Here is a 21,700-nt window from a genome sequence, read left to right as displayed (position 1 = left end):
TTCCAGAGTGCTGCGACCCAGGTTTTCCCAGCGCCGTCTGCTCCCCACTGTCCACTTCCCTCTAGTACCCCTGCGTTTGAACATGACCCTCTTTTCCAACACAGTGAAGGGCTTTATGGGGCACTTTATGTTTTATCATTTCCTCCTGGTTATTAAATCTGTGTTCAGAGGAGCTCAGAGGGGGAAAAAAAAAAAAAGACATGACATTCCATCTCCAGGAGAGCTCATTTTAAATTTTAGGCAAAGATCTTTGAGTCTCTTTTGCAAGGCACTTTTAGGAACTATTGGATCTCACTGTACAATGTGTTTCAAATGTCTCTGGCATCATTACTTTTCTAAACAATTGTTGGGTAATGCTCAGTAGGTGTTGAGGACTATATGGTAGTTATTCACTACCTGTGTCTCCCACTCCCATTTTTTCCCCTAGTGAATTTTTTTCCATAGTGAGTTGAAATATCAAGATCTAGCTTATGTGTGAAAGGCCATCGTCTGACTTATCTTACAGGCAAATTTCTGTTGTTCATGTAGAAAGAACAGTTGTGTGTTGCCCACGATTTGCGCCTCTAGTGACCTGGCCAGTTCCTGTCCCCCAACTCCCATCTCTGATGGCGCTTTCTCATGCTCTCTTGTCCCCTGCTGCAGTCCATCCTGCACACAACAGAAGCGACCTCTCTGAAATGTAGATCCTGGGTTTTCATCCCATGCTTCTTACATCTCAACTGATTTCCCATCCAAAGAAGAGTCCAGGACCAATACATCACTTGCAAACTGCACCCCCCCCCACCAGCCCCCCAAACCCTTGCTTTCCCTCTTCTTCCAACTGCTGGCCTCAGGCTTACCTGGCCTTGGTAATTATCCTCCAGGGGCCGCCACTCACTCAGAGCACAATGCTGTTCCCTTTGCTGGAAGCTTTCTCTGCGTCTTGAAGATGGTTTATTCCCTCTTGTCATTCAGGGCTCACTGTTAAAGACAGCCTGCACCATTCCCTGTCCCTTACCTGCTTCAGTGGCACATAGTGCTAGCTGATGGTGCCTTTTTAATTGCTTAACTTTCTATTTGTGTTCGTATCATAATAAGGATATCGATCTATCCATCCGACCATCCATCCATCCATCCATCCATCCATCCATCCATCCTTCCATCCATCCATCCATCCATCCATCCATCCATCCATCCATCCATCCATCTATCCTCCCATCCACCCACATATTCTTGAAGCAGTGCCTGGCATGTGGTGGGTCTCAATAAGAACAGATTAGGCATAGGCCTGCCCAGAGGAAAATGCAGAACTTTCTAGCCAAACCTGTCAATCTCCACTGTTCATGACCAATCATTTTTACTCCTATAACTCCTCTGCATTAAGTTTTATCCCTTTTATCTTTTTCTAGTTCATCTAAACTGGGGAAAAGTTGATTTAACCTTCCTCTATTTCCTAGTTATTTTTCATTTTCCTGTCTTAGATGTAAATTTCCTTCTCTTCTGCTAACAAGAAAGTCCTGACGGTGGTTTTCACCCTCAAATGGGTTTTCTTAGAAATTAAAAGTCACAGTTTAAATGTGATTGTCTTGGGTCTTTTCTGCCTGATGGTTGAATAATAGCCCTTCCTAGACATTCCCTCTTGCCCTCTTTATCTTGCATAGCTATCAGCTCTCTTAGAACTAGAACAAATGTGGTCCCATATTTTCCCATAAACATCAGCCAAAACCCCTTCTTTGATTCTAGTGTCTTTTCTCTTCCTCATGTACCCAGCTGGATCTTGGCCTGGCACAGCACCCGACTCCCCCATGACATTTTCCTGCCACCCTGTCCACTCCCTGCTGGCTGCAACACTGCGCCGCCTGCAGCTCTTAGACCCTGTGCCACAAACATGAGCCGTGTTGACAGCCTGGACAGGGTCTCCAACCCACATGCCCTGGGGGCCTCCCGTGCATGTTGGCTGGAAGGAAGGATGGCCTCAACTTGTTTTCTTTCATCCAGGGTGTGTTCTTCTGGGCTCTTCTGTAAAAGAATAAGCTCTTTGAGAGTCAAAGTCTGACCTCCTCCTTCCCGTGACCTCTCATCAAGGGACTTAGATGAACCCCGTTTTCTGTTTTGGTCTTGATGTGTGTGGTGCAATCAAAACAGCTAGTGGCTCGTATTCATCCTCTTCATCTCTGGCACTGCAACTTCCCAGGCCTAAGGCACTGTAATGCACATCAGGCTCCTTTTACTAATCACCCTAATGGCAACAAATCTGTGGGAATGCGTTCTCTGCTGCTCATCCACTCATCCGTCAGTTCTTTCATTCCACAAACATCTGCTGAGTGACCCCAGAGCCCAGGCACTGTGCTGGCTTGCTGAGGCCCAAGGATGGGAGGAACCCACTGGCTCTTCCTCCAGGAAGCCTGTGGTCCTTTTGGGGTGGATGATGGACAGCAGTGATGTCGTTACTCATTAAGGAAAGAGCTCTGAAGGTCATCAGCAGTGTTCTGAGCTACAGAATAAGAATCCCTAGATGGGATGACCAGGAAGCCTGTCTAAAACTGAAACCAGAACCAAACCTACGAAGCAGCCAGTGATGCATGCAGATTGGAGCAGAAGCTTCAGGCAGGGGATGGGCATGCTGGTCTCTGGCTGGGGCATGGATGGTATTTCTGGGAACTGAGGAGCACAAGAAGGGCCTAGCACAAGAGAGGCCACTGAGTGCAAGTCAGCCAGACAGGTTTCCCATGGAAGGGGGAGGAATTTTATTGTAAGTGGTAACATTTACATTTTAAGAAAACTAGGATCATATTTGTTTGGAAAATTGCCTGCAGGGGGTAAGATGGAACAGGGAATCTCATCAGAGGAAACTTGTAATTGGCAGGAGAAGTACCTGTGTCTGCTCTAGGATGGGGACTGTGAAGATGACACGTTCAGGGTCAGCAAGTACTTTTCAGGTAGAGTCTTCATAGTCACTTATTGGCTGTATGTGGGGCTAAGGGTGAGGGAGCAATGAGGCAAGACCTCAGTTTCTCACTTGAATCCTTTGCAAGACACTGAAATCATGGGTTTAACTTTTATTTATTTATTTTTTAATATTTTATTTTATATAATTCTTATATCATTTTTCATTTTTGCACAATGTGGGTTTAACTTTTAAATGCCTGTCTTCACCATTTCTTCTGTGCAAACAGTCTTTACACTGGCAGCAAAGATGCCAGATTTGATTTATTCCCAGTTTCCCATATTAATATTGTAGAAGCTTCTGAGATCCAAGTAGCTTTGTAGATAGTGTGACTTCATTGCCTGTATCACACTTTAAAATCTTCCAGAAATGTTTTCTTTTTGGTCTTAAACAACTGATCTCTGTACTGTGCATTTCTCAAAGATATTGATTTCTTTCTTAGCTACCTATTAAATATTCAACAGGCATAAGTATGTAGATATTAAGTGCAAAGTTTGAAAAAAGTCACTAGTATAGTTTTTTTTCTTTTTTACATTGGTCTCTCATTTCTTAGATTTCCTTCATCATTCTGTTTTATTTATTTTTCACTTTCATCTTTCATCTTTTTGTAAACTTTTGTAATGAGTTGTTTGAAATCTCTTGGCTCCTGATGTTGCTTCCATGTATCTGAGTTTTTCTCTGGAGCTATTGAGTTTTCTTTCTAAAATTTCCTGATGTTTATGAGAATTATCACTATCTTCATCATTCTCTCTGTACCTTTTGCTTGGCATTATCAAATAGTTTGCCATTTTTGACCTTTCAGACAGGCTTATTATAAATCCAAATACACTTGCTCATTAGCTTACGATTAGGACTACATATTACTCCTCTAGCATAGTTAACTTGTTAATCTTTTAGTCATTCAGAAGCATTGCTGTTGTTTTCATTACTTATCTTACCATATTCCACAAGACAGCCTTCCTGTGCACCCCCCAAGAGAGAGCTTCAATGACTGCAGTTTGATTGTGGCCACAAATGTGAAAGGACCCGAAAGTGTTCAATTTCATTTTCAATCCTCTTGCCTTTGCCACCATAACTAATTGGCTTTGCACATTCTGCAAGAAGAGTTTCCAAAAATATCTACCTAAGAGACCGCCACTAACTGATTGACCAATTGAACCTTTAAAGAGAACTTTCCCGAAGGCGATCTAAAACAACTACTGAGAGAGAGGTGTAGCATGGTGCAGGAAAGGGAAGGCCGGGATCCTGGTGTCAGAGATGGAGTGGAAGACGCTAATGTGTGTCTGTTGAAAGAGGGGAGGGAGGCTTAGGTGGAGGCAAAAATGGAGTGAGTGAGAATCTTGGTTCATTTTTAGAATGTTGCTTGGAAAAATGAAGATGGCTGTGGCTGAGTCCCACCTACAGGTGATCCGTGGCCTTCCCTGTGGTGTAAGATGTCTTTCTACCCCCGCACAGAGAGCTGCCCTGCTCACTCAGCTCAGCAGTTCTTTAGACCCATCTTTGCCTTAGCTTTGGGTCACAGATGTCTGTGTTTTTACACAGGGATACCACTCTCACGCAACACTAAAACCATGTTTAGGATCACTTACACAGTTGCTTATTTATTTATCTAGATATTGATTATATATTTAATATATAATAAGCATATTGAATATATATCTCGATAGCTGGGCTGTTGTCTAATGGTTGAATCTGCCTTTACACAACATGTATGCTTTCTGTAGTCAGTATCATGTTTGTAAGCCAGTTTTGATTCCAAGTTCCTAACATTACGCATTAATGGCCCTGTAACATGCATTGTAGCAAGAGCCGTGAATGGCCACTTCTGGCCTGCATGGTGGGTCAGCTGGCCTTGCCTTCATTAGTTAGCACCTTGATCCTAAATTTGATATTTGCGAAACGGGAGGGAAGAGCACAAAAGTCTATGATGATGGTTCATGGGTGTCTTGGTGGTGGTAATTTTATGGGGACAGAACCTGAGGGGAGAAATCAAATATTGCACAAAAATGAACAACACTGTAAAATATATAAACAAATAAAAAAAATCAGAAGTCAAAAAAATAAATTTGATGTTTGGATTATTTTAAAGATGACTTCTGATTTTTTTTTAAAAAGATTTATTTCTTATTTATTTTATACAAGAACTGGGGTACAGGTCAGAAGCGTGGGAGGGTGAGATTTCACCAGAGCCAGAGCGGGGAGCAGAGCAGGCAGAAGGACCGAAGTACACTGCTGAGGAGAGAAGTTTGGCGAGGCAGGAGAGGTCTGCGGCGCCATGTGGGGTTCTCCCTGGCCAATGGGGAATCGAACCGGCACTGCAGAGGCTGCGGATAGCTTCGCACTGCAATGTGCAACTGCTGCACCACTGGGGAGGCCCAGATGACTTCTGATTTTTCCGAGGAGCCAATAGTATACCTGGGATGTATACTCCTTAGCATTCAAGTTTCATAATTGTTTTTTAAAAATATCTTCGAGCTGATATTGAAAATGCTGAGAACTAAGACATGAGGCAGAACCAGAATGTTTCAAATGCACAGAATTCAAAATTTGTAATTGTTAAAAAATGTCCACTTTCTAAAGCTGTCTTAACTGAAAGCAAGTACTGATGGATCTAATCTGGCCAGAATTTGTTTTTTTCATTTTTAAAAATTTATTGTGATATATTTTTATTGTGGTAATTTTACAATACTGAGTAGGTGTCACGCCCACAATTTCTCTCTGCCTGCCCACACCATAGTTTCTTATGTGAGCACAGCTCCTTCGGTCTCCCCAGTGCCCTGGCACATACTGCCAGGGAAGGCAGCCTAGCACAGGACACCGGAGTACAGGTGTGGAGTCAGAGGCCAGCAAGTAGGGGTGAGCCCCTGCACTAGTTCCCTACTGTGAAGACTTGCTAAGCTTCCTTCTGAAAAAGGAGTTCATAGTAGACCTTAGATGAGGCCATGATTGTGGTAAATAAAAGATAATTTCCACTCAGTTAGGTGTATAATAGGTCAGTATAGAATGAGAGCCTACTATTTGTTGTTAGGATTAAACACTATTTCTCATCTTTCTCTTCTTTCTACTAATACAGCCACAAATACTTGATGTGGGCAGCTGGTCTGATTTCCACTGTTAACAAGTGATGAAGCTGAGACATAGAGTTAGTTACTTCATTGTGTTAAGTTTATCAATCAGAATTTAATTTCCTCGCAAATATTAGGTATCCAAACAATTGTGATTTTATTACTATAGCTTTATCCTCAGGTTTGAAGTCAGCTAGTGTAAATCCTTCAAATTTTGTTCTTTTTTTTTTTCTCAAAAGCTGTTTTGGGAATCTTAGGTTCTCTTCATATTGATGTAAATTATAGTATTGCCTTGTAAATTTGTGCAACAGAACCCAACTGATCTTTTGATTGGTATTGTAGAAAATACACTTGGGCAGTTTCTGTCTTAGTAATATTGAGCCTTCCAATTCATGAACATAGTTTGTCTCTTCGTTGATTTGGGCAATTTTAATTTCTTTAAGCAATGTTTTGTAGTTTTCAATGTTTTGGAGAGGACTTATAACAGCTTTTGTTAAATTTATTCCTAAAGAGTTTATACTTTTAAATAATATTATAAATGCTACTTAAACATTTTAAATGCTAGTTGCTTATTGCTAGGATATAGAAATACAATTTTTTTTGGCATCCTGACAGTTTGCTTTATTTTCCACTTTTTACTGTAAATTGTATAAAACAATGGATCAATAGATAATAAGTCTTACTTTTTACTTTCCATGTTTTATGCTTTATTTCTTTTACTTGCCTTATTGTGTATTTGAATCTTTAGTAAATTATTGAATATATAAATGCTGAGGATGGACATCCTTGCTTTGTTCTCTATATTAGGGAAATTATTCATGACTTCACCTTTAGATGTGATGTTACCTGCATGCAAGGTTTTTTTTTTTTTTGTCCTACCAGATGGAGTAAGGACCTTCTATTTCAGTTTGCTGATAGTTTTTCTTTTTAAAATAATAAATGAGTGTTGGTTTTTGTCAAATATTTTCCCCTACCTACTGAAACAATTGACTTGTTTCATATGCATGTGAAAAGAATTTGTTTTCTGAGTCTTTGAGTGCAGTTTTATGTAAATATTTATTAGATCTGGATGGCCCATAGTGTTTTTTTAATCCTTAATTATTTTTTAATTGAAATAATACTGCCTTATAACATTATATATATTTCAAATGTTCATTGTTGAGAATCAACGTATGCCTGTGTATATACTAGACCAAGTTCACTGCTGGAAGCCCAGATCTGTCTTTCAACCATGTCTGTGTTTCCTTTTCCCCAGCCTGCTCACCACCGTCTCCCTTATTATCTGGTAACTGTGAGCTGGTCTTAGAGTTCAAAAGTTAATTTTTGTTTTATTTAGGTCTTCTGTTTGTTTTCTCTGTATTTTGCACATGAGTGAAGTCATGTGGTATTTGTCTTCCTGTCTGGCTTATTTCTCTCAGCCTAATTCCCACTACCAACATCCATATCACAGTGGTTTTTAAATATTGCACACACTAGCTCATTTTTTCAATACGTGGTCCTAAGGAAGAAGTCTTTCTGACAGTGCCTGGTTGGTTGTCTCTCTCTCTCTGGCTGTGTTCTTGCTTTCATGTGTTTTGAAGTTCTCTTTCTACGTGTCTGTACATTAGGATTGTCATATCTTCTGATAGATTGCCTACTTTTTCCATATCAGACATCCCTCTTTATCACTGAAATCCTTCTATTCCTGAAGTCTCCCTTTTCTGATGTGTTGTAGCCACACCAGTTTTCTCATGCTTATGCCCTTCCTGGTGTGTCTTTTCACATCCTTTATTTTTTTTCCTTCCCATTTATTTTATTTTTTTATTTTTAAGTGGGTTTCTTTTAAAGAACATGTAGTTAGATCTTGTTGTTTGTTTTTTTAAATTCTGCCTTTTAAATGCATTGTTGGTCCATTTACAGTCAATGTACTTATTGATAGAGTTGCATTTAAGACTGTAATAGTCCTGATTTGATAGCTATGAACCTTTTTGATCATCAAGTCCTCAAGTATTGATTAATCTCCACTTAGTTAAATGTGCTTCTAGTATAGAATCAATTATGCTTTCAGGTCTTTTCCATAAAGCGAAGTCCCCTGACTCTTACATCGTCATCTAGATACAATTCTATATCTGCTATCACTTTGTATCAGGTAGCTTGTGCCGCTTAACAACCCACCCCAAATTTAGTGGTTAAAGCAACAGCCATTTATTTAACTCATGTTCCTTGTGGATTGGCAGTGTGACTGGATGCCACTGGTCACTGGCAGATTTACTGGTGGCCAGCGGTTCCAGCCCTGCCTCCCCGGGCTGGCTTGGTTTGTTCCGTGTGGGCCCTCATCTTCTGGCAGGGTAGCCTGGTCTTGTTGACATGGCTTCTCAGCAGGGATCAGTGACAGGTTTGAAACTCTGTTCATGACATTCCTTTCTCCATTGTTTTTGGTGACACTGAAACAGTGGAGTCCCTCGTGACTGTCTTAAAACATATTAATCTTTCTGTCTCTCTGTCCCTCTGTTCTTCCTCCTGTCTGTCCATCTCCCACCCAAGGTTTACCAGTTTCCAGGCTGTGTGATAGACAATAGGGATAGAAGGACAAATAGGCTATGTCCCCGGATGCCAAGGAAGAGAGAGCTCAGTCACTCAGGTGCCCCACAGGGTGAGAAAGAGTGAGAGAGAGAGGCACAGAGCACAGAGGAGGGGCTATCAGTGAGACAGGCACTGTCTCCTCTTCTTCCGGTGCTTCTCACTATTACAGTTGTCCAGAGTCTCAGCATTCACTTGCCTCAAGGGTTAGCATCTGAATGTGTGAATTCAATTCCCACCCATATGCATGTGACTGCTACTCCATGTGCTCTAATTCAGATCCCTGTCCTGGGCACTGGATCTATGTATAGTCACCTGAGTGCTGGACAACCACAAAAGTACCTTAACACAACTTGGGCAAAGCTGAACTCACAATCCACCCCTAGAAATCTCTTTGTATTTTCCATCACCTCACCACCTTGTATCCTGATCTGGAAAACCTGGGAATCACATTAAACTTACAGCTGCTTCTGACTGGATATTTCCTATTTCCCAGTCCTGGTGCCAAATGTTTCAGATAGATTTTCGGACTTGAGCTTAATAAAAACTTTATATTGTATGCATTACTACCTCATTCCATGAATGAAGAAACAGATCAGGGGGATTAACTTGCCCAAGGTCCCACTGTTTAGGGGCAGAGATGGTATTAAAACTTAATTCCCTCTGGCGCCAAAGTCTATGCCTTAACATTCAGTCACTGACTTAAAGCCACATATACAGGAACCAAAGACCTATTTTACTTACTAGAGAAATGATTTATTAACATTTTAAAATAGGGAGGGCTCAAACAGTATCTGGATTTCAAATAATTTTTGAAAATTCATACGATCTGGTAACTGGCCTCACATTCCAAATGATAATAGTTGGCTACAGGTGAACAACACCCACCTAGTTTGGAAGGGGTGTGCGTTTCCCAATTTGCCATAGTCCCCAACACCCCCTATTGTCTTACAACTAGCTCACTTCCTCATTATCTGCCTACTCTTGCTGGCATTTGAGTTTCTGGCTCTTGTTCTCATGGTAATCCTAGACTCTCCCTCTCTTTCATTATTCTACTATCCATTTGCTCCCTGAACTGACAGAGCTAGTTGTAAAATCATTGTCCAATCTGTCTCACATTCTTTACCCATATTGCTACAAATTGGTCCTGATAACCTCTCACCTCAATTACTGAATTAACACCTGGTTCTGCTTCCAGCCTTAACATCTACTAATTCACACTTCACATGGCTTGCAGTTATGAATGTAAAAAAAAAAAAATAAGCCCTTATGTGCTGTCCAGTGGCCTCAGGATGAAATGCAAACTCTTTGGTGTGACATATAGGACCATACTTGATCCTGCCTCTGACCAGTGCCCTCACTGATGTTAATATACATGCTTCTCTTGATCTTATTGAAATATGGGTCTACCCAGCATCATGACCCTTCACATCTCCTGGCCTGTCCCCCTCTCTGCTGGGAATATTCTATATGGATTATGCATTATTTGTAATTGAGTAAATCAATGTGAGTTTAGAGTGATTGCCTTTCTGAAATTTGTTTTTCCTTTATTTGGCTTGATTGACAATCAAGCTTATTTCTTTTTTCACCAAGCTACAAACAGAATAGAAACACAAGTTCTAGTTATGTTTATACATCCTAATGTCTCAATTGATCCATCTTTCACTTCTCTTCTCTGACGTGCAACATAGGAGAAAGAGCTTGAAATTTGCAGCCTAGCTCTGCTGTCTTCCAGCTATGCAAACTTGATGAGGTTATTTTACATTATTTTACAATTCCGTGTTGCCATTCTCATGATGAAAAGTAGAGCTGCTTGCTCTTAGCTCTTTCCCATTCCCTGTGGGGTTAGGTTAAGTAAAATAGTGCATATGAAGGCTTAAAACCATGTGGTTCATATTGGCTCCCAGGGGATGACCACTGTCTCTATTATTGTTACCTTCATTCATTCATTCATTCATTCATTCATTCATTCATCATCATGTTCTTGGCATGTTGATGTCTATCTTTTTGGAGCTTGCAGTAACTTTATGAAGAAAATAACTTCTGCCTTGTTTTCAGAGTGAGGCAGCAGGAGATTAGAGAGCTCCGGATCTGCCTGGGTTGCAGTTTGTCATATGGTGATAAGTGTCTAATTATCTTCTTTCAATCAGAGTAAAATGGAAAAATCTCACGAAGGATAGAGTTATATTCTGCTCTAGACTGTGAAGGGACTCTTTGGAGAATTCAAGTGTTATTAAAACTGATTGTATGGTTCATGTTTAGTCTGATTTCTAAAATTTTAAATGACCAGGAACTTTAAAGTGTGGAATAACAGCATTAGACTTTCATTTTGAATTTTCTATTTCTGCACAGAAGAATGCCAGGTTGATTATGCCAATTGGTGAGTGATGCTTCTGGTAATTAAGTCTGGGAGCTATTTTTGTTTGTTTCATACATTCACTGTATCCTTAGCAATAACAACAAAATCTCCCAATATTGCTAGGAGTTCTTTGGTGTGAAGGTGGGTAAACATAAACATAAATGAGATAGAACATAGGAATAAAAACTATAGATGAGTAAAATCAGTTAACTTTTGTTTCTAAAATTTGAATAATCTTGATTTAATGGTTGATTAAAATAGATTTTGCCAAAGCATTGTTAAATACCTACATGGACACCCAGACCGGTCAACACGCACATTATACCAATTTATGTTTAATTTTTAAAGCTGAGATACTGAGACACCCACACTCCAAAATAAAAGCCACTTGTAGAATAAACACATTTCAAAATTAACCACCTTAAAAGTTTTGATTGAGGTCAGTTACCAATCAGAAATTTCATTTAAGTTTGCAATTCAGTGCTTCACAGTACATGTAGAGCTGGGCAGACATCGCCATAATCCCATAGGCTACATTTCCACCAACCTCAGCAGACCCCCTCATGTCTGCTTCCCATCCCAACAGTGCAGTCCCACAGCTTCAGTTTGTAAGCCCCACTTAGCAAAGCTAAGAGAACCGGCCTGACCCGCCTCCTCAGGCTGGGTCTGTCTGGAAAGAGGAATGAATGGGCTAGCCCGCTGACAGTGGTTTGCCCCCTGGTGAAGAAGTGGGGGCTTGGTGGGTGAGCTGTTCCTTGGACACCTGTTTCATTCTTCCTGCCCCTGCACCCTCTGCATTTCTTCACAGGGTACCTGGGGCCGACCTGCGAGGAGAAGGTGGACCCGTGCGCCTCGGCACCCTGCCAGAACAACGGCACCTGCTACCCCGATGGCGTGCGCTTCAGCTGCAGCTGCAGCGCGGGCTTCACCGGCCCCGCCTGCGCCCAGCTCGTGGACTTCTGTGCGCTCAGCCCCTGCGCCCACGGCACCTGCCGCAGCGTGGGCACCAGCTACAAGTGCCTCTGCGACCCAGGTGGGTACCGTCCATGAACCCAAACCCTCCTGCGGCCTCCAGGGCTCCCCTTTTCTTTTGCCTCTGGGCCAGACCTGGCCGGCTGTGTAGCTGAACACAGACGTGGACGCTGCTCATGCACTTTCTCTTGGCTGCATTTTCTGAATGCCCCAGCCTCTTTCTGTGAGCAGTTGCAGAAAAATGGAAACACACAAGTAAGCAAAGTGAAGAAAATCATAGCCAGGCTTAATCTTTTCCTGGCATAATCGTTGCTAACGATTGCCCTACATTACCCCACGCTTTTGCTGTATGGCAGATCTTGAATACTGTGTTGCGGGGTGGATGGGATGTGTTTGTCTGTTTCAAAGTGTATGAGAAGTAGATGGCAGCCCGTCCAGAGTGGTGCTGTCTATTAAAATTCTTCCTCTTGCACAGTATGTGTTACAGGCCCTGTGACTGTGTAAATGTTCAGAGGTCTCAGCATTCATGTTTCAGATGTCTTCTGCATTTGTGTCACTGGCTTTTGGTGGTTTTTTTTTTTTTTTTTTTGATGTACATTTTGATGCTCAGAAGTCAGCATAGTCACTAGTCAAGATTTGTGTCGGCGAAACCATCTGGTGTGGTCTGAAAAGAAGACACTCAGCAACTCTTTCTCCTCTTTCTGTTCTGCCCACGTCTCCATCCTTGTGCACGCTGGCTCTTTAGCACACTGTCCAGCACTGTGATTCCCACACATGTCCCACTGGCCCCCTGGCTGCCAGCACCCCAGGGCGCTGACTCCTGGCTCTGCTCCTGCAGCACCTGGACGGCTGCTCCCTGTGCCCTGTCTCACCAGCAAGTGTCTTCTTTGGACTCTGCTCAGCTTTCCGTTCTGCGCTCCAACAGTCTCCTACAATGTCACTTTCTGGTCTTTCCAATGTTAGGCTAATTATCCTTGCATGGCTCTGCTGTGGGGGGTGACTTCGGTATAACCACAAGGGTCCCAGACAGTTGTCCGTGACCGTGACTCTGTCTAGCTCTGAGCTGGTGCTTCTCTGGTGCTTTCAGTGCCCTCCCACAAAGCAGGTGTTGTTGACGAGTCACCTTTAAATGCAGGTATGAAATGCCTCTTAGCAGATACAGTTCTGTGCTGTGACCACACTGAACCCAAATTTCCCCTCAGGTGCCTCAGTGCCTGGCCCACACCTTTCAAAGGAGCAGTCTCACACTCATGAATCAATTAAAGGATGTAGTGGAAAGTGCAAATAAGTATTTGAAGGGTGTTGAAAGCCTTTTTCATAGAGACTTTTAATTCTCTGCCTTTCTGAGACATCATTGGGTTCATCTTTTGCCAAGTGCCCCTTTGTTCTCTGCTCTGAAATGCAAAGCGATGAGGTTGTTTCTCTACTTGGCAACAGTATTAGTTAGGATTTTCCAGAGAAACGGTATGTCTCTGTGTCTGTCTGCCTACCTGTCCGCATCTGTCTACCTAAACTGACTAAGGAAATGCCTTATTCAGTAATGGGAAAGGCAAGTCCAACATCTGTAATGCAGCTGGAAACTCACTCCTAGTTTCTGTGTTCCAGCTTGAATGTCTTCTTTGAGAAGCCTGTCCTTGCTGTTCAGACCTTCAGCCTTAGGCCCACCCACGTTATGGAAAGCCGTTGCTTACTCAAAGTCTACTGATTTGCTTGTTAACCTGACATGTTCCTGGTATTTGTGGCACCGGATTCATACTCATGTGGCTGAGGCCAGGTGACATATAATTTAGCCATCACAGTAACATTTGGGGTCCTCATAAACTTGGATGTGAAGATGCTTTCCGCCCTGCGTGTGACATGAGGACTCTCTGGGTTTACTCTCTCACCAGAACCTTAGTGGCTATGGATGCAGTATTCCGTCCTGGGGGTCAATTTGCTTCCATGTGCTTTGCAGCGTGCGTGTTTTGGGGCTACCGGCTGCAGAAGGAGGCAGTGCTGGCTGGTGCCCTTGCTGACCCGGGACCCCAGAGTGTCAAAACCACTGGTGTTTGCAAACAGGACAACCTGCGGTTGTCGTGGGCAGAGGCCTTCCTCACGTGGTGACTCCTGGCAAGGCCCTGCTCCGGGTGTGAGAATGGAGATCCTTCCCCGCATAGCCACCAGAGTTAGACCCATCAGGACCCTCCATGCCTGTCTCCCAAGAGTTCCTGGCTTTAGTGAAGCCCCACAGAGAAGAACCAGCAATTCCAAGCTTGGTCTCCTCCTCCTGCCCCTACCCCCTTCATCATATTGTATTTTGTTTTATAGTTAGTTGGTTTATTTTTTTTTAAAGATTTATTTATTTATGCATACAAGAGCTGAGGTACAGGCCAGAGATGTGAGGGGTGAGAGGACTCACCAGAGACAGAGTAGGGAACAGAACAGGCAGACTGACTGAAATCCACTGCTGAGGGGAGCAGCAGGTGAGACAGGAGAGCTCTGCTGCGCCATGTGGGTTGCTCCGCAGCCAGCGGGGATTGAACCAACGCTGCAGAGGCTGCAGACAGCTTCACAGCACTGCACTCAACCACCTGCACCACCAGGGAGGCCCTAGTTGGTTTATTTTTTAAGTAATAAGTGGAATGCGGTTATTTTAGTTAACTTTAAGATGAAATGTGCATTTTTTATTAACACCCGATGGAGTTGTTCAACACTGTGAGGAGGCTTCATGAACCTAAGTGGGCAACAGAGGCCCTGGTGTTTTCCTACAGGGACAGTGAAAGAGGGTGGAAAAAGTGCCATTTTTTTTTTTATCAGTTCTTCCCTTCTTTTTTTTTTTTTTAAAATATTTATTTATGCATGTAAGAACTGGAGTACAGGCCAGAGGTGTGGGGGGTGAGGGGATCACCAGAGACAGAATGGGGAGCAGAACAGGCAGATTGACTGAAATACACTGCTGAGGGGAGCAGCGGGTGACCCAGAAGAGGTCTGCTGCACTATGTGGGTCGGCTCCCTGGCCGGGGATTGAACTCGTGCTGCAGAGACTGCGGACAGCTTCATAGTGCTGACGCTTAACCCCTTGTGCCACCAGGGAGGCCCTCAGCTCATCCCTCCTGACTGATCCTCATAGGGGGCTTACAGAATGTCTCTGGGCCTTGGTTTTTATTTTCACGAGTAAGGTCTTAGATGCCCTCTATTTGGCTGGCATGAGGGTCGTGGAGGAGGCCTGGAGCAAGTGGCCACCTTCTGCTGACCACATTCTTAGCGATGGCCATCATGTGGCATGCAGCGCCGCTGTTGGCCAGCTGTGTAAGAGCTACGCCTCTCTCCATCCATGAACACACCACCATTTCTCCTCCAGCCTTGCAGGGGTGAGGGGTAGGGGTAAAAGGTCTCCTGTTGAACTTACACTCTTCCTCCTCTGTTCTCTGTTCAAACTTCATCCCTGTCCATTTGGAGTCTTTTGCTTGGTAACAGTCATTGCCCAGCCGCCATGTAGCCTGAAAAGCTTGAAGAAACGTGTATTTGCTCTGCTGGGCCTCCACATCTTGGGACGACCCCCAGAGGGGAGCCTTGGGGTTCTGTCAGCTCTCTTTCCTGGAATCTGGATGAAATCACGTGTAGAGGGGCTGCAGATCATTAGGTGACATTGTGTGAAAAAAAAAAAGGCATCTGAACATCTGGCAAGAATTTACATTTTAAGAGGTGAAAATGACAATTCTCTGAAGGCAGAATTTCTAGTCTTAATCTTCTGGAGCATGTAATTGCTTTACCACTAGTTTGCATAATAGTAGACTCGGGAGACTTGGTGAGATGGGGGTCTCTTGCTGAAGAGCACGTGTGCGATCATCTCCACAGAGAGGAGCAGACCCCACCTCATAGATGGGGGTGGTTGAAATCCCGTCAGGTTGGTAATTAGTTCCCCTCTGACAAAATGCCATTTGGGTTCCTGCAAATCAGATTTGCCAGCTGCTTTATTTTCAGACCCCATTTTTAGCTTATCAGGCTAGGGATTTCTGAGGGGGGTTTAATATTAAATAATAAAACGTCAGTACTGAGTAATCACAGAAATGTTATCCTTCAGTGACAGGGCTAAGTGACAGGCCACATATACTCAAAAGACCCTGCCAACTGAGCTCTCCAGAAGACTGTTGGCAGTGAGGACTGAGACTGTCTCTCCTGTGGGAAGTGGTGCCACAGAGTGTGGGACTCCCAGGGGATGTGGGGGGGGGGATTGCATTGACCCTGCAGGTAGTCTCTATGCAGTGGTGGCATCTGGAATGCCATGTGGACACAGACCAAATCAGGAAGGAGTTCCCGGGATGAAGGGATGTGATTTCCCTGGGTTCACTGGCGTTGGCTCCTGCCAGTACACCGCCATCTAGCCTGGCTGGTTGGATGGAATTAGCACTGTCACTGCACAATGTGCCTTCAGAGGCTGTTCAAGGAATTCAAAGAATAAGACATTACTGAACTTTTGTATAGAAATACATTTATCAGTTTTTATTTTCATTAATGATCTTTCATGAGTCCTCATCTGTTGTCACAGCTTAGGCCTGGGACAAGTTGAGGATGTGTCTCTGCCGATTCCTCTCTGTCTTAGGGCATCTCAGGTCAGCCAGGCTATAAAAGAAAGGATATTTAGCCTTTTTCCAAATGAAATATCTTTTGAAGGCAATTATATTTCTAGGAATTTTGGATACTGTTGTTTTTTTTCCTACTTTTTACATATGTCTTACATGTGGGCTGCATTTCCGTTCTTCATGACCTGCACGACACAGTTGACATTGCTTCCTGCTGTTAAATTCAGATTTGGCAATATCAGAACTCTGATAGTGTCTGCTGGAAACAGAATCTAAGATAAGACTTAAGGGTCAAGAATTTAATAGCAGCTAAACAGTGGTAAAGAAAAAAAGTCCCCCTAGAAAGATATGAAGACATTTAGTTCCCAAAGGAGTGTCTAATAACATTTAGATTCTCAGATAAGTATACTAGGTGACTTTCATTGTATGTTAACCAGAGAACTTTATCAGATTCAATAGGATGAAGACGCTCTTGTGTTTCACCTGCCCTTGGGTGTTTCTGATCTGCACATCACATTATTTTTGGAGAGTTGTCACTTGCATAGAATTGTCTTTGTCTCCACATCCTAATCCTAATCCTGATATTGTGGCCCTTTTAAGTTATATTCTACAGTCTATCTACCCTCACTATTAGGGTTCCAAATAGAATCATGTCCACCTAGCTGAATGATAGGAACTCTTGCTAACCTTCACTCTACCTAAGAAAAAACGAAGTCTCTTCATTGACATCATGATGAAACTAAGAACTGAGAGGGAGAAGAGTGGAGCCTCTTGAACACTCACAGGTTGGCCTTGAGTTGTGAGCAGCTGGCCTGGTGCTCACAGCTGGGCCACAGTCTCTCCTGTGGGACTTAAGGCATGAGCAACTCACAGAACAATGACATCATCCATGGACACATAGGCCATGATGAAGTGAGACAAACAAGGCCATTTTGTAATTTTGTCCAAGTCCAGACTTGAACAAGGTCATCACAACAACTGACAAAATACAAAACAATCCATGCTCTCAAAAATAAATTTAGAGCCAGCTGCTTCTTCACCAATAATAGCTTTAGCCTGTGCTCCCTATAGATAAGCTTTGTTGAAATATCCAAGCATAGAATTACTCCGGCTTTGATTGAAATGCTCAGATATTGAGGGTTCCAATTGATTGAATTCACAATAGTGAAAGCAGAATTTCCAGCATTCTCAGTTGGATATTGAAAGAGTGTCTGCATAGAGCAATGGCGACTGGGGACTCTGGGATGAAAGTCTGGGTGAGGGTCTGGTGGAGAGGGAGGAAGTTCAGCAAACAGTAGACCCAGTTGACTGCAGGATAAGATGTACCAGATGTACCAGATGCAGTGAAGGGTGTTAAGGCCAAAAGTGCTCATTGGGGCAGATTGCTAAGGAGTTTGAAAAATGAAGACGTGGAAACATTTTGCGGTGCTGCCAAATGTGAACTGATCTGTGTCTTAAAAAGTTTTTCTCCTAGAAGGGGGTGACTCCTAGAACGTTTGGGTGACCTTTGAAAAGTTTATTCTGATACAATTAGATATTATGGTCAAGAAGAGATGATAGGGCAGGAGAGCGGCCACGAAGCTCAGGCACATAGGGGTGAGGACTTGAACTGTGCTGGGTGGGGTGAGTGTCACAAATCTACTTGAGGTGTGGAACCATTAGAGTGTGGTCATTACTTGACTGAAGGGAACAAGGTGAGGATGGAGTGAAAGGGGTCTCTAGGGCTTTGACTTGGGAGACTTAGAGAAATAAGAAAAGTATGCAAATGCAGCCCTTGAAATATTTGGGTCCAGCAGGCCCTCCAAGGGGGTGAACCACTAACCTGATTGTTACCTGAGCTAGACTTGGGTCATGAGCTGACACCGGTGGTCAGGCATGGGCTTCCGGTGCATGGCTGCCAGAGGATGGCAGTGAAAGTATTGAAAGGGAAAGAATTGGAGAAAGTGTTGGAGAATTCTTGCATTGAGGTGGGAGAGGCAGCCAGGAAGAGCTAGAGGAGGCATCTTGAATTGTGGGCCTTTGCAAGAGGACAGTGCTGGGAAGTTAATGGGAGTGGAGGGAGAGAGAAGACACTGGCCAGGGCTTGACGAGCTGGGTCAGACTTGCCCAGCCTGCCCCACACCGAGGGGCCTGTCCTACGTCACCACTGCCATTCTTTCTCTCCATTGGGGGGGATTCCTATGTGCCTTCTTCAGGCTGGTGAGCCAGGGGGCTAATGTGCGGGATGAAGGACACTGGAGTGAGGAAAGGGCACTTGCTGGTGCAGCATATGAGATCTTTATGAGCTTCCTGATGTTAAAAAAACCTGTTCAGATGGCTGCTTTTTAGCTTCGCTTTAAATGGCTGATCCATATGTATGAAAGTGTTAATGAACTGCCCTTTAATTAGATGGGATTTGTGCTCCACATCTGCTCGCACTGCTGGCTCCCAGCTTCCCCTGGAAATTCAGATCCTCCAGCAGTCACTGTTGGCTGAACTAGTGTTGAACTAGTGTTGATTTACCTGCCGGCAGCTGGGGCTAGCACAGTCCGTGAGGACAGCACAGGTCGGTTTACATCATCTTACCTGGAATGAATGTTGGAGAAGAAGCTGATAACTGCTTCCATGACCAACAGTGCATTGCTGGGGTCGGCTCTTTTTGAAGCATCACCAACACATACATAATTTCAGGAAGTTCTCATCAAGCTCATGAGTTGATGGAGATTTATTTAAAACTATTTTGTAACTAAGCCTTTGAGTCTTATTTTGTCCTGTGGATGGGAATTATTATGATGCAATTGCTAACATCTTTTGACTTCTGAGAATGACTGGGAATCTTTTATTTAGGACTGAAATTCGTCGTGCCTGACCTCTCTTACTTGGAATGCTGAGAAGGGGTCTGGGCTTAGGGTTGAGTGGGACCCAGTTTAAATCCCAACTTCCTCAGAAAATAGATTGGCCTCTGTTAGCCTCACCTCCTCATCTTTAAAGTGGGAATAAATACAAGGAAGGTCAGATTGCACTGGAGACCCCGGAAGCATGGTGGAATAATGCATGTACTCACGTACTTTGAAATCTATAAAACCTATAAAATGATGGGGTAGACATTCCATGTCTTGGGGAAGACTATTGAGAAAGGTGTTGAATGTTGGCCCAGAACAGAATCGAGGCAGAATTGTTTGAGAGGTGGAATCCATTTCCATGGCCATAGCGGGTATTCTGGAATAATGGCTATGGGTCCAGCTCCCAGCAGGATCCGGGGATTGCTTGGCTCTGTGGTGACAAGCTTGTACATGCCCAGAGCTGGGCTGGAAGGGCTCCTTGAGACCCCACAGTCCTTACAAGGTGGGCCCCCTACTTATTGCTATTTCCCACTCTCCATCTGTAGAGCTAGTTACAGATGAAGCTGGGATTTGAACCTAGGCTGTTGGCACCTGGAGCCTCTGTTCCCTTAGAGCAAACATGAGTGGGGCCTGAGGATGATCTTGACTCTCTAGTGGCAAGCAACTGACTGAAAAATGAAGACTTTAACTCGATTTTCTAGTGGTGGTTGTCTTAATAGCCACCTCAAGTGAACACATTAAATTGGGGTACATCAGGACGCTGGCTCAGGCAAGCAGTTCTCCAGCTTGGCTTTTCCCAGAAGAGTTTCCATGCATGAGATCTCCCCGCACTGAGACTCTGTGCCTGACACTTGGTAAATAATTTCCCCTACTTAGCCCCAGTGCACAGTATGCTTGTTTTTTTATTAAAAGAGAGGAAACTGAGGCATCGAGCATCTAAACAACAGTCAATTAAACCAAGATTTGCCTAACAGTAAGCCTGCTGACCTACGGACCATGTGCCGGAGTCTAGTTGTGGCCCCTGTGCTATGAGTCTGGGTGTGCATGTATGTGTGAGCCACTAACAAGAAGGAGCTTCTAGATTCCCTGTATCTCAGCACAGCTCCTGAGAGGGGTCTTTAAGTGGACCCCTCAAAGCCAGACCTGAAAACTGACATTGGTTGTGGCTTTTGACCGATAGTTTCTTATGTCTGGAGCAGAGAAATCTCCCTGACCTCCAGGAAACAGCTGCGTGTGCACATGCAGGCTCTTGGGCTTTGCAGCCAGGGCTGAAGGCTACCTGGGACTCAAACTTATGATTCCATTTGAATCTGGAAGCACCCAATGAGCAAAACTGCTCTTGCTACTACTCAGCTGAGAAATGCAGGCACAGCCTCAGCCAGAGGCATCGCCCTTCATCTTGGGTGTCTGGGCGTCTCACATCCTGGGTCTCCAGTGCAATCTGATCTCTTACTGCCTGGACCTCTCTCAAGCCCCGTGTTGACTATAGTAAGCCGTGGGCTTTTCTGCCGCAGTTTTTTTCCACCTGGCTCTGGTCATATCCTCAAAATGTTCTTTCCTCTTCATAGTTGACTTTGGGTGCCGCCTCGAGAGAGCACTTCCAGTATCTCTTTCCCACAAGCGCGGCTCAGTGCTGTGGTTTGTCCTCAGTGTTGATGATGGAAGTGTCCTTGAATTCCCGGTCTTGTGTCTCAGACATTTAAGAGGAATAGAATTTATAAGCAGCTATATTAATTTGTCGACAAATGTGGATGGTAGCAAACTTGAGTCTGTCCTTCTCAGTAGCAGAGAGAGAGCAGGGGTATTTAGACTAATTAAATACGGGAATAAAAATGGGGTGGGTGGCAGGACAGGCTCAGCAATTTTGATGTCGTCTTTGCAAAGATTCTGTTTCTGGCTATTCATGGCCATTTAGGCTGCTGCCATGTCACAGCTACTGTGAACAGTGCTAAATTAGACATTATAAAGCGGGCCTCCCCTGGTGGCGCAGGCGGTTGAGCGCCGCGCTGTGAAGCTGTCTGCAACCTCTGCAGCACTGGTTCGATCCCAGCCGGCTGGTGAGGGTCCCACATGGCACAGCAGACCTCTCCTATCGCGCCCGCTGCTCCCCTCAGCAGTGTACTTCGTCAGTCTGCCTGTTCTGCTCCCCACTCTGTCTCTGGTGAATCCTGTACCCTCCACATCTGGCCTATACCCTGGTTCTTGTATAAATAAATAAATCTTTAAAAATAAATAAATAAATAAAAACATTATAGAGCATGCAGTTTTTTGTCTTGATGGCTTCATGTTGTTTGGACAGATGCCCTAGAGTGGGATTGCTGGTCACACGACATTTCCATCTTCAGTTTTACAATAAATCCAGATCACTTTCTGTAATGTTGCGCCAATTTCTGTTCCCACCAACAGTGTGAGGGGGTTCCTCTCTGTCTGCATTC

At 43.9% G+C, this 21,700-nt stretch overlaps 1 protein-coding gene across 1 annotated transcript in view; it reads left to right on the top strand.

Moving 5' to 3' along the window:
- The window catches only part of DNER (delta/notch like EGF repeat containing), a gene marked incomplete at both ends in the record, with an annotated part of 252,537 nt that overhangs the window by 187,158 nt on the left and 43,679 nt on the right, over positions 1-21,700 (top strand). Inside the window, one exon of the mRNA XM_084235240.1 lies at positions 11,718-11,942. Coding sequence (XP_084091366.1) covers positions 11,718-11,942 — 225 coding nt within the window. The remainder of the gene's footprint in view (positions 1-11,717; positions 11,943-21,700) is intronic.

This window comes from Talpa europaea (assembly GCF_964194135.1).
Source record: "Talpa europaea genome assembly, chromosome: 1".
NCBI lineage: Eukaryota > Metazoa > Chordata > Mammalia > Eulipotyphla > Talpidae > Talpa > Talpa europaea.
The sequence above is the reverse complement of the archived record's forward strand: the minus strand, read 5'-3'. Positions and strand labels throughout refer to the sequence as shown.